Source organism: Diaporthe amygdali (assembly GCF_026229845.1).
Source record: "Diaporthe amygdali strain CAA958 chromosome Unknown NODE_9_length_1275696_cov_64_842800, whole genome shotgun sequence".
NCBI classification, from domain to species: Eukaryota; Fungi; Ascomycota; class Sordariomycetes; order Diaporthales; family Diaporthaceae; genus Diaporthe; species Diaporthe amygdali.
This window is the reverse complement of record NW_026517029.1, coordinates 1018275-1035975: the sequence shown is the minus strand read 5'-3', so window position 1 is coordinate 1035975 and position 17701 is coordinate 1018275. Positions and strand designations below refer to the sequence as shown.

The 17701-nt window shown below is 51.0% G+C and overlaps 4 protein-coding genes across 4 annotated transcripts; 3 read left to right on the top strand and 1 right to left on the bottom strand.

Annotated features, from left to right (window-relative positions):
* Positions 1-46: 46 nt before the first annotated feature.
* On the top strand, positions 47-1215 carry J7T55_013134 (uncharacterized protein; the record flags this gene model as incomplete). Its single annotated transcript, XM_053141792.1, has 3 exons — positions 47-187; positions 251-939; positions 1005-1215. 3 exons carry the CDS (start codon positions 47-49, stop codon positions 1213-1215), a joined length of 1041 nt encoding a protein of 346 aa, XP_052995479.1.
* A 2799-nt stretch (positions 1216-4014) lies between these two features.
* On the top strand, positions 4015-7975 carry J7T55_013133 (uncharacterized protein; the record flags this gene model as incomplete). The annotated part of the gene is made up of 3 exons (XM_053141791.1): positions 4015-4229; positions 4385-7221; positions 7275-7975. The coding sequence occupies 3 exons, from the start codon at positions 4015-4017 to the stop codon at positions 7973-7975; spliced, it is 3753 nt and encodes a 1250-aa protein (XP_052995478.1).
* A 2030-nt stretch (positions 7976-10005) lies between these two features.
* Positions 10006-11751, top strand: J7T55_013132 (uncharacterized protein; the record flags this gene model as incomplete). Its single annotated transcript, XM_053141790.1, has 8 exons — positions 10006-10271; positions 10337-10359; positions 10425-10444; positions 10506-10850; positions 10911-10951; positions 11071-11129; positions 11239-11606; positions 11671-11751. 8 exons carry the CDS (start codon positions 10006-10008, stop codon positions 11749-11751), a joined length of 1203 nt encoding a protein of 400 aa, XP_052995477.1.
* A 1533-nt stretch (positions 11752-13284) lies between these two features.
* Positions 13285-16375, bottom strand: J7T55_013131 (uncharacterized protein; the record flags this gene model as incomplete). The annotated part of the gene is made up of 9 exons (XM_053141789.1): positions 13285-13460; positions 13754-13847; positions 13903-13931; positions 14009-15042; positions 15108-15710; positions 15763-15993; positions 16068-16168; positions 16218-16237; positions 16306-16375. 9 exons carry the CDS (start codon positions 16373-16375, stop codon positions 13285-13287), a joined length of 2358 nt encoding a protein of 785 aa, XP_052995476.1.
* Positions 16376-17701: the final 1326 nt, after the last annotated feature.

The following is a 17701-nucleotide window of genomic DNA, read 5'->3' as shown; positions in this document are numbered from 1 at the left end:
CCTTCTACCACGAGAACCCACTCTACACGGCTTCGACCTACTCGCAATGTCTATGCTTCGCACTGTGCTTGTTGCGGCCCTCGCCGCAACAGAGGTCGCTGCTTCTTGCGCATATGGCACTCACCTGATGCCTCGTGCTGAGGAGGGAGAAGTTCCTGTGAATACATTTGGCTATAGTGGTACTATCGTATGCTACAAATCCACTCCCTCTTGAACGCTCTTGGAATATTTACTGAAAGGACTTCAAAAGGGACCTGCAAGCTGGCACTTGTTGAATACCACCACCAATGGCGCTTGCGCAACAGGAACAAACCAGTCCCCCATCGACATGACAGCAGGCACCTTCACCGAGGTGCCTGGTTCTGACCTCGCCGTGACCCTTCCAGACTTCGCTGAAGGTGCCACCTTTGAGAACCTGGGCACAACCGTTGAGATTGTCGGCGAGGGCGGCACGATGACCCTTGCCAGCAAGAACCAGACATTTGAGTTCCAACAGTTCCACTTCCACTTGCCCAGCGAGCACCTTGACAACGGAACCAGCATGGCTATGGAGATGCACATGGTCTTCTCCAGCGCGGACGCTCAAATCGCCGTCATGGGTGTCTACCTCGACATCAACAACGCTGCCGCTGCTGCCGCACCTGCTGCCGCGGCGACCAAGCGTCAAGCCGGTAAGAACACAAAGCACACCCAAGCCCGCAGCAACAGTGAGAGAAGTGGCAAATGTTCCGGATCGCGCGCGTCAAACTCCCAAGTCCTTGAAGTGATCGATGTAGATGATGCTAAAGCCTCTGCTACTCCAGCCGAAGTTGCATCAGAGATGCTCGAGACCGTCTTCTCCTCTGTCGGCGACATCTCAAACCCCGGAACTGCCACAAAGACACCGGCTTTCGCCATGTCCGGTCTCGTTGCCATGCTGTCCGAGACCACCTTCCAGAGGTAAGCGCACACAATAACTTGTCACATCTATTTATAAATGAGAACAGTAGCTAACAGGTCTTCAGCTACTCCGGCTCTCTCACAACTCCGCCGTGCTCCGAAGGCGTCAACTGGTTTGTCGCCACTGACACGCTCTCGGTCACCCTCGACACCTACAAGGCCGCGCGCAGCGTCATTGGCCACAATGCTCGCTTCGCTCAGAACGCGCCCGGTCAGGAGAACGTCCTGTCCTTGTCAGCGGCTGGCATGAGCTCCCTGGGTTCTGCGAAACACTGATGAGATGTTGCGCACGCTGGACGATGAGGCGGTGGGCGGATGGATGATGATACGATGATGAGCCTTTGCATACTATTGAGATATACACAGCAACATGGGTCGGTACCGGGGACGATTGCATCGCTGTTCCATGTAATAAAACTTCAACTACTTGATGTAGATTCGATTCAGTTGGCTGGATAAATACATATTACCAACTCTATCTTCGAATCCTCCGGGTCGTCGGCATGAATATGCCCTGGCTGCGTTTCAATTTTCTTCTTCTTCAGGACTTAATTCGGAGTGCTGGCTTTCGGTTGGGATACTCTTTCAATGTCCACTGAGATAGAGCTTCCGTTTGGAGCCTCCTTGAAACACACACCGAGCTCTCCAGTCATGAACCCGGATACGACTAGTGGCCGGAAGCTCTAACCTCTCTTGAAGTCGGTCCCGTATTCAATCCACCTGAACGCATCGTTCTCCTTTACCGACATTCACGCTCCACAAATTGTGCTGACAGTCTTTAGAAATCATCTGCAGCCTCGGTGATCGGTGAGAATACCGACATTGCTATCTGCAGGGAGGTATGGAGTAGTGCTCAGTGAGCATTAATTCCACAGAGAATAATTACCAATATCCATAACGGCGCGGCTCCTGACGTGTCGAGGTTGGTAATCTACGTGTGAAGGGATCCGTCTTATCCGAATTGGCACGGATCTCTTCCGAATCCCTTCATTTTCGGAAAAGGGAAGCCCAATCTCTCATCGTGTGATAGGCCGCGTATCAAAGATCGCACCTCCTGCCAAGGACGGCGACCCAGAATGGTCGAGTCAGTCCGGACACGCCAGCCTCGAACCCGTGCAGGCAACGGCCTTGCGAGCTTGCACGTGGGCATGAACATACGAAGCACATCAATTCTGATTTAGATGCTGACCGACTCGGTCGCCGTACTGTTGATAGAGGTTTCGGGGAATCCGAGCACAGCCCAATCAACTCCTTTGCCATCCGAACCGTGCCAAGATCCGAAACGATGACGTTCAATTCGTGCTAAAAAAAAAATAAGAGTCTAGAGTTGTTCGAAACAAATCGAATGCCGGCACTTGATTTGCGCACTAAATAGCACTGCTGTGACTATACCAAAGAAGCTGTTATCGCGAGAAGCTTCATGCGCTGTGACATGGGTTTCCATCTTCCCTCCATTATGGCTCCAAGGCGATGCTAAGTTTGAAAGAAACCATTCAAACTGTTACAGCAGCAGGCATGGGCTCACATGGGCGGATTTGGAATCACACTACTATCACGGAATTGGCTAGTCGCGACTCCTCTCGATCTCAACTTGAACGACGCAACGTATGTGCCTGAGCTCGGAACATGGGTTCTGCTCGACCATCTCCAGTGAAGGTGGGATAAATCAGGAATTTGATTACATGCGGCAAAAGAAGTCGACATTGATTGTCCATACATTTGCTGTCCCGTCGGCGCGTGAGTGCTGGAGAGGCTTAAGATCAACCTCATGCAATTAGGATCGGTCGAAATATGGAAAAGCAATGGCCAGACACAATGAAGCAGGTGCTGGATGGTTGGCATAGGGAAGAGATACTCGGTGCTGTTACTATACGTTATCTTGTCATTATCAACACCGGGGCAGATTGCTCGTCAGGCCCCAGCTTGTTGTCACCCATAGGCTGATCGTGCACTGTCGGCAATTTTGCATTTGTGGGAATTGTCGGCCATTCCGCCGTTTGTTACTCTCGGTTCGGTAGCTTTCTCAATTCTAAGTGGCCTTTGTCTATTGGGTATCCTCTTGCGTCGTCGCCCCTGATTACTAGAGTTCATAGCTCTTACCATTGAGTTGATCCTTTTCGCACTCCTTAGGCCAGCCCCTCAGGGAGTTTACCCACCTACAAAGCAATGCTGTTAATTCCCAGGAGACTAATTAGATGCGTGCAGTCTCTTCTATTATTATGCGGATTTGTACTACCGACGCCACTTTCTTATGTATGTGGCTACCCGTGTTTTGTATTCATACGCGAAAAGTCCCCCGGCAGATGCCTACTTTTACTGTTGTACTTTCATTCGTGCGCTTCGAGGATTCAGTAAGAGAGCCCGTGCATGGCGCCGAAAAGCAAAATGCATCGATGTCCTTTGACCACGTCTCATCCACGGATGAGATATCGACATCCAGCCACTTTCTGGCAAGGCGATCCTCTTCCAGGACCTGCGTGTATTGTCCAGTGACGAGTACCACAGCCAGGGATTTGCAAAAGTTCACTGCATCTTGGCTAGTTGTGGCGGGCGCCTAGATGCCGACAGGTTCGCTAAAGCAGCCAACGGTTTTGGACCCTGGTGCATTGCAGGGACGCGTTGCAGTCAGCCTCAAATTCTGCCTGCGGTGCTGCGGAAAAAGACAGGCCATCAACGTAGGTCGGCTTAGGCAGCAACAGGGCAATGAGTTGGCCAGCTCAAGCGGCGCAGTTTGTCGTCTGCAGGTGTTGCGACGGCTGCGACCAATGAGACGCGCGACTTTCTCTCACCTGCATGCATGTAAGCCTGTAGACTCGTGACACATCGGCCTAGCTGCCTGTATGAGTGGATATTGTTGGCCTCACGGGTCTCAGCCCCGGCGTGTGAATGGATGCCTCAATGCCTCGAAGTGTACGAACATGCCTGAATGAGGCTCTTCGCCAGCGTCGGTACTAATAGGTTGCCGTGCCTATTCCCCGGATTGAGGGGAAGTCACAAAATGCACTTCCATCCTCGAGCACGGGATTTTCATTCTAGCCATCTGAATCTTGTGCCACCTCATTTCGCAGTTCGACAATGGCGGTTACTAGGGAATCAGTGCTTCAGAGCCCAACCTCTGAAGCAACCAAGCAGTCACTCCCCCCAAATGGTGTAGATCTCAGTTCAGGGCAATTTGCGCTGAACACATGTGTGGAGGTGTACTGCGAAGACCACAAAAATACAAAGGCTGTCCTCAGATTGTCTGGCACATTTTCTGTCGAATTTAGTCAGGATGCAGGGCTCGTGCAACGGTAAGTGACCCAAGAAGGCTTTGCATCGCCCTCGTCTACGCATTCCCTCCAGCGTGGTAGTGTAGCGAGTTTCGTTGTTGACGCCAAATTTCCAGGGATGCTTTAAAGCCCTGTGAAGCAGCAGGCTGCAATTTGCAAACAACACTTACACAAAGCGACACCACGCCTCGTCTATATACTACGGCTCTGCAAAATGCCCTTTTCAAAGGCGCCGTGCTGAAGCTCAGTTCAGAGTGTGACCAAAAGATTGATCAAGATCACTCCGATTGCTCTTCAACTTCAGATATGAGCCTCAGTGCCTCAAGTGAAGATACTGTCGCTACCTCGGACACGCAGGACAGCTCCAGCGATGTCGCTTCGGCGGAGGATCCAAGCAGTGCAGGCAGCCCATTGGAGAAGTCCAAAGACGATGGGCTGGAAAATCAAACTGGAGCTGACGGAGGAAATCAAGTCGCCAATTCGAAGCCAAGCCTCATCATTCCTTCCGAGAAAGAATCAGGCGAAGAGATCCAAGAAACCGCTGCCAAAGAATCTTCGCAAGCCGCGGCTCCAAGCACTGAGCAAGCAAAATCCGAGGAGGTCTTCGTCGAAGCGACACAAAAGGCCATACAGTCGGCCGAGAAACTCGAGCTGGACTTCAGTCGTGTGTCGGAATCCGCGTCGCATCCCAGAACCACGAACGATGCTTCAACACTCAGCGTAGCTAAGAAATTAAGCAAAGAGGCCAAGACTCAGCGGTCTGCAGCACTGAAGAAGAAGAGAGAAGAAAGGAAAAAGGAGCATGAGGAGCAGGTCGAGGACTTGATGGAGGAGATCGCTCATCAGCGCGAAGTCCTCCGATCGCGTCGAGACCAGAAGAAGCAAAAGCAAAAGCTACAAGCGCTTCAGAAGCAACTAGAACGTCTGTGCAAGAAGGAGGTCGACGACGATGACTACGAAACAAGTGGCGACGAGGAGGATGTAGACGAAGAGAAATCGGCAGAGAAGTCGGAGCCATCATCCGAGAACTTGGATGACAAAGACGAAAAGGCCAACGACGATGTTTCAGCCACGGAGGAGCCTGACCCATCAGCAGCTGACGAGAAAGGGAGCGTTGAGGCCGAAGATCCAAACGCCTGGCCCGTTGTCAGCTCCAAAGCGAAGCAGGAATGGGAGACCCGGAAAAAGTCAAGGGATGAAGAAAACAGTCATCTAGACGGAATTATGGATTTCATCGGGCTCGAGTCTGTCAAGGCGAAGATGCTCGAGATCAAGACTCTGGTTGATACTTCTCGGCGCCAGGACGTCAATCTCAGTAAAGAGAGATTCAACACGGTCTTGGTGGGCAACTCTGGAACCGGAAAGACAACATTGGCCAAGCTGTACGCCAAATTCCTCTCATCACTTGAGCTTGCCGACGACTTTTTGGCGACGACTTCCGGCTCAAAACTGGTGTACGAGGGTATCAACGACCTCAAGAATTGTATCAGCCAGATCGACGAGAGAGGCGTCGTCATGATAGACGATGCTCATATTCTCCGTCCTGATATCAGCAGCACAGGCCGTAAAGTGCTCGACTATCTCGTTACTGAGATGGACAGGCTACAAGGCAATGTCATCTTTATCTTCACCGGATCCGGCAAGGACATGGACACATTCATGAGCCACAACCAAAGCTTGCAGAGTCGGATCCCATTCACAATCAGCTTCGATGACTATCAGGATACGGAGCTACTTCAAATCCTTGAGAAGCAGCTTCACGAAAAGTTTAATGGCAAAATGAAGGTTGATAAAGGCGTGAACGGTCTGTACATGCGCATTGTAGCCCGACGAATGGGGAGATGTCGTGGACCGTCCAACTTTGGGAACGCCCGGGAGGTCGAAAATACACTATTGCGAATGTTGTTCAGACAGGCTGTCCGACTGGAAGAGTGCCGCAAATCGGACAAGGAGGCCGATGACCTTTTCCTCACAATGGAGGATATTGTGGGCCCTCCGCCGTCCACGGCTCTGGAGAGCAGCAAGGCGTGGAAGGATCTTCAGGCGATGGTTGGACTCAAGTCCGTTAAAGAATCTCTCAAGGCACTGGTGCATCGACTGCAAATCAACTACGACCGTGAGCTTGCTGAGAAGCCCGTCGTCGACTGCCCTTTAAACAGAATCTTCCTCGGCAATCCTGGCACTGGAAAGACGACTGTCGCCAAGCACTACGGACAGATCATGGTCGACATTGGGCTGCTCACTGACGGAGAAGTTGTGGTCAAGAGCCCAGCTGACTTTATCGGAGAGTATCTCGGTGAGTCTGAGAACATCACGAAGAGAATACTCGCATCCACAAGGGGCAAAGTCCTCATTATCGATGAGGCTTATGCGCTTAGCGATAGTAGCGATGAGTCGAATGAGCACGGATCTGGGAATATCTACAAAACAGCCATCATTGACACCTTGGTCGCAAACATCCAAGGTGCTCCCAATGAGTGTATTTTGTTGCTTGGATACCGAGACCGAATGGAAAGAATGTTTCAGGCATCGAACCCAGGTCTGAGCCGCAGGTTTCCAATGTCGTCTGCATTCGAATTCGACGATTTCACAGACGAAGAATTGCGAGAAATCCTCGACTTGAAGCTCAAGGATCAAGGTTTCACGGCATCCGATAAAGCCAAGAGTGTTGCTATGGAGGTCCTCTCGCGAGCACGGAATCACCGCAATTTCGGGAATGCTGGCGAGATCGACATATTGTTCAGCAGAGCTAAAGAGCTGCAGCAGGGCCGACTCGCTTCGTGTACCGACGAGTATGATCCGTTCTTGCTGGAATCACAAGACTTTGATGCCGATTTTGAGAGGCCTACTCATGCTGAAGTCCGCATTCGAGACTTGTTCAAGGACTTCGTTGGTGCCGACGATCTTGTTGAAAAGCTTGTGGGCTACTCACGCATGGTACAAAATGCAAAGGCTCTGGAGATGGAGCCGCGCTCGCAAATTCCCTTCAACTACCTCTTCAGAGGTCCTCCTGGTAAGTTAATATAACCAACTTCAACTGCATCCAGAAGCTAATAGAGTGTTTAGGCACTGGTAAGACGACAACAGCTCGGAGAATCGGGCAAGTGTTCTACGATATGGGGCTGTTGGCCACCAATCAAGTATACGATTGCTCGACAACAGACCTCATCGGAGAATTCCTCGGCCAAACGGGCCCCAAGACACAAAAGGTCTTCCAGCGAGCTCTTGGAAAGGTTCTCTTCATTGACGAGGCGTATCGTTTTAATGATGACAACAATTTCGGAAAAGAGGCTCTTATTGAGATGCTAAATCTCCTGACGAAAGAGGCATACAAGAACAAGCTTGTAGTCATTCTCGCTGGGTACAATGACGACATTAACAAGCTCTTGAAAGTCAATGCTGGATTGGGCAGTCGTTTCCCAGAAGTGATCCAGTTCGAGAGCCTCAAGCCCAAAGACTGCGTCCAGCTGTTTGTCCAACGCCTCGAAGAGCAGAAACTGGACGCAAGTGCCGTGAAGCCAGCTCCAGTCAAAGGCAAGCTACAGAGCGCCTTTGAAAGGCTTTCTGCATTGCCAGATTGGGGAAACGCCAGAGATGTCGACGCACTGGCGAAGGCAGTCTTCGGTAGAATATTGAAGGATTCCAGCGCTGAAAAGCCTGAGCTGGTGGCCAAGGTCGACGCGGTCGACGCGGAAGTTGACGCAATGATTACGGAAAGAGAGCAGAGAAACGGGGAGTCCTGCCCCGTGACACATCTTTATCTATAGACTGTGCTACATGTAAAAGTTGATAAGGGGAGTTTGGACGGACAAGGCTTGAGATATCACGACGGATACTTCCGATCACCGGCGTGCGGACAATTTGGGTAGAATGTTATTAATATTACAGATTGGGAAGCGTTTTCCAAAGCAATCTCAAAGACGTTGAAGTGCGCGGAACCTTGGATGTCACCACTCAGTTATGCAATCTCCTCCCCCACCATTGATGCTACAAAATGTATCCCTGCCAATAAATGAATGTGTACGGTACTGTGTTGAGAGTTTGCACTAGAAGAGAATCCAACAATCTCGCTGTGGAAATAAAAGCAGTTTTAGTATTGAATCATTATCGTTGGGATGGTTACAACATGTTCTATTAACCAAGACGTCTTGGCTTTGAAAAGCTCTTTATTAACTCATCTCGTTCAGATACAGCCGACATCGGGACAGACTATCTCGTCCCGGCTGCCTTGCAAACGCATAGGTTCTGTCTGGGGAAACATACTCCCGGTCGCGGATTCACTTTTCGCCTACGTATTCTTTGGCCATATTCCCTTGCAGATTGCCATCTTGACTCAGGAGAACATGGCATATGCCTTTCACGTAATTCCCACGTGCGATGTGTACGTCACAGGTAAGTTCTCTGGAAAATCATCAGCGTGCTACTGGTTTGCAGCAGCTGGTCCCGTTATGAATTTGAGTTGCACTCCCGTGCTGCCAAGCCCCGTCCTCCTCATATCCGTGATGGGAGATGTAACCCCGGACGGACGTATACAGATCTAGCTCGTGTTCTCTCACCGTCTCAGAGGTTTTGAAAAGTGACATCGAAGAGTGACATCACAAAGTCTTGGTTGGAAAGTTCCGTGTACGGCTTCGGCAAGGTTGTCCTTGGCTTGCCCTTGCCCACAGGTGAACCTACCGCAGATATGACGCCGGCGACGACGTGTCAAAGTGTCAGGTCATTGGTCTGGTTGAACGAACTGCTGTCTCTACAAAGGGGTTCAGTGAATTCTGACGCTTATGCAAGGGCCGCTCGAAGAAACGAGCCTACTGACAGCGACGCAAGCCTCAGTCTTTAACATGTATCCGTGATAGAAAATTTTTTGTGATCGTTGTCAGCGTACATAGAGTAATCGCGAGACGGAAACACACGTCACTAGACACAAGATGGATGAGGTAGCAGAAATGACGTCCAGATGATTCCAATGCCATTGAGTGTGCTTTGATACCGTCCAGAAACAAATCTCATGAACCCAAATCTTACTTTCCCATGCGGGCGAGACGCAAAATGCTTGATTTCTTCAGGGCGCATCGTCACGACGAACCCGGGTATGAACTTTATTTTGAAGCCTGCGACCCGGCAAGTCTCCGCCTGTAGTGGCGTGGCTATTCATATCTTCGGCTATATTGCCACGCACTTAGCCCTGTCGAGTCAGTCACTGACTCGCCATGCCGCAGTGAAGTCATCAAAATACTGATTAACTTCAGATCTACGTCAGAGGCAGAGAGCTTGGAATGGATATGATCTCGCCCGCGTCTGCCCTCCCTTAAGTTTGGACCCCTCGACCAGATTTTGGAAGAGATTTTGTAGCTTAAGACCTGCCGATCACTTGCTCTTCGCGCGCTTTCCCACCCTCGTGACAGCTAAGATGCTAGAAGACCTGGACAAACAGCTTTCCTATCTGAGTTGTCCCACCCGATGATCTACCTACGGGACCTCTTCCGACCTCCAGCGCACAGAAGACGAGATGGTCCCTCCCGCCTGTGGAGTTCAAAAGTCTGGGCCGCCCTGGGAGTTGTTTTGGGAGCGAAAGTTTATCTGCATTCTCGGCCCCCACCAGGTACCTGCGAGTACGCCCATAGTGACGCAACGTAAAACATCGTAGTTCCCCCAGCCGTTGATATGGGTTTGTTCTTAAGGCAAACCGTCCCGTTCGCTCCTCTCCATTCCCAGTTTCTGGTAGATTTCATGGCAGAGTACTCCATTATATACGCGTGGAAGTACATGCCTATGATTCGTCACGCCCCTCTTCAGCAGTATGGGTGGACTTCTCATCCCTCCTTGGTACAGAACAGAAGTCACTGACCAGTCTTCGTTGACGCTCATCACATTTTTATTTGGTTTCTCATCAGCATGTGCCGTATTCACGGCCACCACAATCGTTGCCCAAGCATATCGGATTTTGTATCGCTCTAAGCGGCTATTCACCCATCCATATGTCTTGATGATATCTGGGGTGTGGCTGGCTAGCGTCATTTATTCTCTCATTTCGTACCTATATGTCCACAGCATCATACCTTCAAGGTACTTACCGTCCAGCCCTTGACTAGTCGGTCGACGTCGACAGTGCGCTGACTCCGAGCCTGCAGTTTCTGGCTGTTCTTCGCCATCCGTGAGTATCCCGCCCATGTGAACTAGACTTGAATTCCCCGCTGACATCTAATTGTTATCCTCTAGTTTGCCTTTGGACAATACAGGTCAGTCTCCTGGCGTTCTCGTGAAAATCTGGAGTCGTGAGCTCTAACTGAGTGATGCCAGACGCAATGTCTTATGCACATCATAATTAACCGCATTGCCCTTATCATCTATGATGGTCGCAGAGTAGTCCGCCTAAAATGGACAGTCGCAGTACTCCTCGGCTTAGTTAATATAAGCGTTTTCATCGTTTGGATGCCTGCACGCCTGCAAATCAGCCCCGCCTGGATTCATTTCAACGAGATATGGGATCGGGTTGAGAAAGGCATCTTCGCGGGCATTGACCTCGGCCTCAACCTATACTTTATCTATCTAGTCCGATCAGAACTCATTGCCCATGGTTTGACCAAGTACAAAGCCTTGTACAAATTCAACATTGTTATGATCTTTTTCTCCCTATCGCTTGATGTAAGTTCGATTCTGCGCTCGCGGTAGCATATCTGCAACAGGCGGCTGACATAGAATCAGGTCATACTCATCGGCATCATGTCTTTGCCCGATAGCTTTGTGTAAGCGACTCTGCCTTATCCTCGTTGTCTGGTTGCGCTCACGGACAGCGAGTCCCTCTATTGTTCAGCCATGGATGGTTGGGCTATTATATCCTCGTCCTTACTGAGTCTTCCTACAGTGTCTACAGCTATATTCAATTTCATCCATTAATGTACCTCATTAAGTTAGCGATCGAGAGTCAGTATTTTGAGATACATCTGCTCCTATCTGGCCCGTCAACTAGGGTTACCTTAAGCAGTTGTCACTTTAGTCTGCGAAATGGAAGTCTGAAGCTGACATACAACAGTGAACATGGCGGAACTCATTATCAAGATTGTTAGGAGCACGTCTGCCCACCAGAATAACCACTATGTGACATCGCTTCCGCCGCCGCCTCGACCGACCCCAGAAAGATCTGGCAATTCAGATTCAACGGTCGTTGCAAACAGCGGCGATCAGTCGCTCGAGCAGAGCCCTCTCTCGGAGCCGGCACCCGGTGATTTGTTCCAGCTGAGACAGATGCCGTCCACATTTGACGCCGGCGATGTCGTGGATCGAAAGGCCAGCGTGGCTGAGGGTGCCGCGGTCGGACAACTTCTGGACCCAAACTCTGCAAGACCGAAACTCTTGAGAAATGCCAGCGAGATGACTACCTTGGAAATAACAGCTGGTTATGTAAATAGGGCAAGTGTGATATCTGCGGAGAAGTCAGCATGTTGAAACCTTGCACAGTGCAAAGTCTCCCATTGTTTCCTACGTTTCGTCATATCTAGTGGATGAACAGGACTCGGATATGAATCTGGAGGGGCAAAACTTCTGACAGGCAACCCTAAATAGCAAATTTCAAACAACTCTTAATGGATGCCTTCCTCCTACTGCTAGCTCCATACGATGGTTATCCATTCCTCATCATTGCCTTCGTAAGTCAGTGACTAGCATGTTCGATGAAGCTAATGCGGACGCTTTTTTTGTATTAAAAGAAGTCGTCCGTTAGCAATAGTACTGATTGACCTGACAGGAACAAGTTAGCGCAATAACTGGACAACAAGAAAGGTGAATAAAACCCTAGAACTTACAACTCATGTGTCACCGGTATGAAATAGAAAATATAGCCTTTCACAGTCAAATCGGAGGGAAACACAGATAAAGGTTTTCACAGTAGAGCCTCGTAGACTCATTACATTTGTATCATGTTTCTCATTGTTTGTATTAGCCGCAACAGGGGTTCTTGGCTTGGGGCTCACCGCAACGGAAACAATTTCCTGGGAAAAACTTCTCCGCATGGTATTCGCATTCATCTGGAAGGCCTTCTCTGAATATTTGGCGTCTGGCTGCGGGCTGTGGCAGCTGCTCGCACAGACTCAGCTCTCAGTCCTGAGCTCTCGTTGTGCGGGTCATCGGTGTGGAATTTCGTGCGGGTCATCGGTGTGGAATTTCGTGCTGGCATTGCAAAAACCTGCTTGCATCTTAATCTGTATCCGTTTTCCCAGACTCAAGGTAAACGTACTGGCAATGCCCAGTCAGCTTCCAACTTTTCCTTTGGTCTCAGCCTAAGTACTTCGGATGGGCCAGGAATTGGAAAGCAGAATCAGACATGGTTGAAATATTTGCGTCTATACAGTCAAGTAGTCTGTCTAGTAGAAAGTATCGATTGCTTTCATGATATTTTGCGACTCCGGGCTGGCTTACAGAATTGATATCCACATCAAATTTACGTGTAGGGACATGTCACTGGTCGGCTGAGGCACTGTCCAAATAGCCTGTTTTCAATACTGCTTCTATGACAAAGTTATTGTGCACATTAATTGCAAGCAAGTGTATACGCGAGATTGATTGTGGCCGATTGCTTTGTCCACTTTGTTGTTGGGTTGGCGAACCCAAGCTACAAAACTTTATCTAGTTGAGGGCCTTCATCTCCTCCAAGGATATTCCTTGAGAATCATATTGTGCACTGGATTCAATTCAAGTGCTCAAGGTCTTCTTCATATTTGCCAGCTCTCGTATTAGTAGAATTCTTTGGTTGGGACCATCGCTCTCATGCGCCTGGTTTCGAATGCCATTGTCATGATGGCATCTGTTCAAGCAGCTTCAAAACAAAAGCGCGCGATCACTTGGGACTTCCAAAATCATTGAGTGCTTTGCAAAAATAATGATCCCCACAGATTTGCTAAAGACAAAAAAGAACCTAGACGTTGCATCCTAGTGTATAGTGGCCCTTAGAGCACCCATGAGGGTCACTGTTCATTGTCGAAACACTATTCGTACCGTCTTACCTGAAGGACTCGGGCACTTCAGAACCTTAGGCACCCGAAGATTCAAGTCAAGTATGAGAGCCGGTATAGCATTGACATGTCTATGTAGCATCATCGAATGTCGAAACATAGACCAAGCGGTGGCGTTGCTGAGTGGCCGTGCTAGAGGCGAGCAGTGACGCGTGTAAAGGACCAAAGCGGTAGAGGGAAGAACGGAGAATAAAAGGCCCGGGAAATTCAAGCAGCACTTGCTCTCTCAGATCTCGCATCTTTTGCTCTGTCCTGTCAGCAATACAGGAGCTCGCATGCCAAGATACTCCATGCGAAACCCACTATAAGTCACGGACACAGTCAGCAGCATTAAACCCGGACACAATGTAACTCCAATTGATGCGCTCGTTACTATCATGAGGTATCCAAGAAATAGCAAAGACATCATGGGCAGCCCCTGTATCTCCTGCCCTTGTCAACAAATCCCACCAGAGAAGGCACCTAGCTCCCAAGCGCCGGCAAGAGCCCTGTTGTGGCAACGTAAGAGTTCCAGAAATCGGTTCCTCGATCTTTACATACCGCCTCCGCCCATCATTTGCGATATATCGACGTTCTCCCATTTTACGTCCTGGTTGGGAGAGCCCCGCTGGGGAATATGATGCATAGGCGGTCCCTGGGGAGGCGGAGGCATCTGCATTTGTTGCATCGGAGGGCTTGTTGTTACATACATCGGCTGCTGCTGCATCGAGATAGTATACTGCCCATGATGCATTTGGGGGTGTATTTGCCCTGATCCCGGCAGTGCCATCTGGCCAGACATAGCTCCCATCGTACCTGGAACTTGTTGGTACTGTCGTGGAGGTGGTGAATGATGATATTGATGCTGGTGATGCATATGGGCTTGTGCCTGTGCCTGTGCCTGAGCCTGAGCCTGGGCCTGGGCCTGGGCCTGTGCCTGGGCTTGAGCCTGGGCTTGAGCTTGAGCCTGTGCCTGAGCTTGTGCCTGTGCCTGAGCTTGCGCTTGCGCTTGCGCTTGAGCAGCGACAGCGTATTGAAAGCCCTGCTGCTGTTTTGCCTTGAGACTGTCGAGAAGATCTTCACTAATCGCGTTGAAGCTCTGCATCAAACTCTGGGCGTCCGTCCACCTCTCGCCGTATTTTTGTAGGGTCAACTTCACTCGCTCAAGGCAGCGAATGCTCCTCGTCAGGTTGTCCTCGTTACTGGTCCGTGTGGGAAAGGGTGGCGGCGGTGCTTTTCCTGGTAGAGGCAGTGGCATCGGGACAGATGCTCCTGCGAGAATGGAATCGCCGGCGTCTCGCAGGACTGCCATGAACTGGCTGCCCATGAAGAAGACCCGTAGCGCATCATGATATGTGTAGAGACATGGATGTGGGTCTGGGCTCCCATGGGCGATGCCGTAGATGTGATCCAAATAAGCAATGGCATACTCAAAGATCAACATTCGTCCGTAAGCAGTCATGACTGGTGCCCGAGCGCTTGGGGCTAAGCAGTAGACATAGCTGTACTTCAACTCCAGGTCAAAGAGCTCCCGAATGCCGATGGGAAGAGTTTCGGGAAGAGACTCGTCCCACTCGCGCATATCTTGGCACATCTGCCAGATGAAAGACGTGACATCTCCGTCATTGCCGTCGATAGGCTGGCTGGGGTCGGACTGGATCAGGGTTTGGTACCATTGCGACTGGATGCGGCGGAGTTGAAACAGCAGAATGGCGGGATCGTGTGATTGTGGGCCTGTTATTGTGCCAGCGACTGAGGCTATGCGACCTATGCCAGACATGGCTGGCAAATCGACTCTGATGGCATCATCGCTGAAAGAGAATGCGCGTGCATGCACCATGCTGATTGCCCTATGAGACCAAAATTGTCAGTGCTCCAGGCCGGAGAAACACATGAGGCGTCGAATTGGACGAACCTGTCCAGTGCGTAGACACAGTAGAAAGTCCTGCGTCTCATATCGAGCGCTGCTCTGTCAGCTTGGGCCTGACTTGGCGGGTCCTGGTGGAAGCCCAGGTCAACAACAGCACGACACGTGAAGCCAATCAAGTGCCAACTGTCGAAATGCGCTGGGTCCAACATGGCGTACTGCGTGAATACAGCGAGAGATTGGATTTGAGTGGCGTGACCAGGCTGCAGAGCACGATCGGCCAGTTGCAAAGCGTTGGACGCAAACTCTACCCCATTTTTGTAGTAGTCATCCTGGGTGCTCCGCGATTGGGCCATGGAACCTGTCGCCAGCACCATGTATACAAGCCACTTGCTTGCGCTGCTGACATGGCGCTCTTGCTGGTACATATCCTCAAGTGCTGACAGTAGCACTGTCCCAGGAAACAGTGGAAACAGAGGGTAGATGTTGGTCATGTAGTACTGGACGATGGAATGAGCAGCCTGCTTCTCTGGCAAGCTGGGAGACTGGGGCTCAGGCAGGGGATCATTGATCACGGCTGCAAGAATAAGACGAGCAAAAGTCATGTTGCTGAGCGTGGGCTCAAAGTCACGGGTTGTGGCGTTGATCGACCTTGGTCTGCGTTAGCCCAGCCGTAGACCACAGTAATGGGGTCAGCACTTACATGTAGCCAAAGTCGGATATCAACGAGTTGACATCTGAGTTCTCTCGTTTCCGCTCAGCCTTGCGGTGTATGGCTGCCCGGATGTTCGCGAGAGAGTCCTTGCGATCTTGAGGCTGCGCCCTAGCCAGAGGCCCGTCCTGCTCGTGATTAGCAACCGAGGCCTTTCGCGAGCGAGCGTAGTTCAGCCGTCGCTCGAGCTTTTCGATGCGCAACTCAAGCGCGGCCACATAGCTGAGCGCGTGTCAGTCGTGAACATTTTGGCAAGCAGATGAAAGTCTGCAACAAGCAGCACCACAGGGACATACCTCCGTTCCTTGCCACGAGCGAATTGGTCGTTGGCGGCGGAGCACTCGTTCTCGCGGCCGGCCTTCTCACAGGCCGTGCAAGCTGGGAGCTTGCCATCACACTAGATTGGTTCAGCATGGGAGCCTCGAGCGGGATAAATGATCAGTCACCTTGACTTTCGCAGCTCGACCTGAGTGGGCAAGAGTCAGTTACAGAACAAAGGACCGAGGGCAACGGCAGGGGGAAGGGCCGCCTCACATCTCGAGCAGGCGGATACAGGTCTCGAGACCCGTAATAATGGGTTGTCCGAGAAGCTTGACCTAGGCATTCGTTTTGTTGTTTTGTTTGAAGGCAGGGGCGCTGCTGCTTTGGGCCGGTTTCACAGGGTTGAAGGAGACTGTGTCCAGTCCAACATAGCACTGCGCAAAGCCTCTTGGATGAGCGACGAGAAGGACGATGCCAGACTATGGGATATCGACTATCGGTGCTACAGATCGTGTGCAAGAGGGCAGGGGACGAGCAGTGCCTGCCGTAATGAGCCTTCTCAAAGTCAAGAGCTTGGCCGTCTGTTGGCCCTGGTCGCGTCTGCCAAGGGGATAGGGCCTGAAGCCGGCCGGCCTTCAAGGAGAGATTGAGAATGGGATCGAATAAAACCACAAGGCGAAGGTGCCGAATGAGACTGGGGTTGCGATGGATATTGAATCAACAAAGGTTGCGTTGAGTCGGGTTGGGTGAGGATGCTTCGTTTGCGACAAACGGCGGCGACAAGACAGCCTTGGATAGCAGCGACCGATGCGATGAGAGAGAACCCGACGGCACGGTGATTTGCCTAACGAGCCTCCCAGTCCCAGACCGAGTGGGCAAGGGTGGGGTGGAGGGGGGTAAGTCGCCCTAAGGCCTCCCTGGCGAGTGGTGACAGAGCACACGACCCCACCACGCTGGTATTTCTGCAAGGCATGCGGTACCCGAGTACCTCGATACCAAGGTACTGTCCTGTGGTACAAGCTGCCAGCCCTTCACCCGTCTAGGCTTAGGCCTTCCGCTCTCAGTGTTGCTTCAATGCAGGTCTTGTGGCCTTGCTCTGGTCCCTAGGTATCTTCGCCAGTCTAGTAAGTCTAATAATAACAATGACCAAGCACGCGAAGGGTTATGGTGTGCAGTATAGGACAGGATAGGACAGTCTAGGTTGTGCTGCAAACGAGGCATCCTAGGCCTAGGCGGTATCCCAGGCATATCGGTGAAGCTTGCTGTTGGCGACTCGTCTTCTAAGCATCAGATGGAATCCGTTCAACTGTACTACAATCATCCCATTGCCATAAACGCACTACAACGCACTACAACGCACTACGGTACGGATACCGTGGTACAGGCATGACAGTGGATTAGGACGAAACCTTTCTCAGCGACGAATCGGCACTGCACATATGCACGTCTTGACCCACGATCAGGCTGTGGTTAATGGTGCGTTAGTCTGCACCCACCTTCAAGCACAATTTGCTAGTTCCCTGGCCTTCCAAGGTTGCCCGTCGTCCATGGATGCTGGAAACGGCCGCGCGCCCAAGGATGCCATACCAAGATCTGGGGCCATCGGCTATGGATCTATCTGAGATCTTGCGGCAGGGAAGCACATTGCCACCCCGCCAACGACATGTAC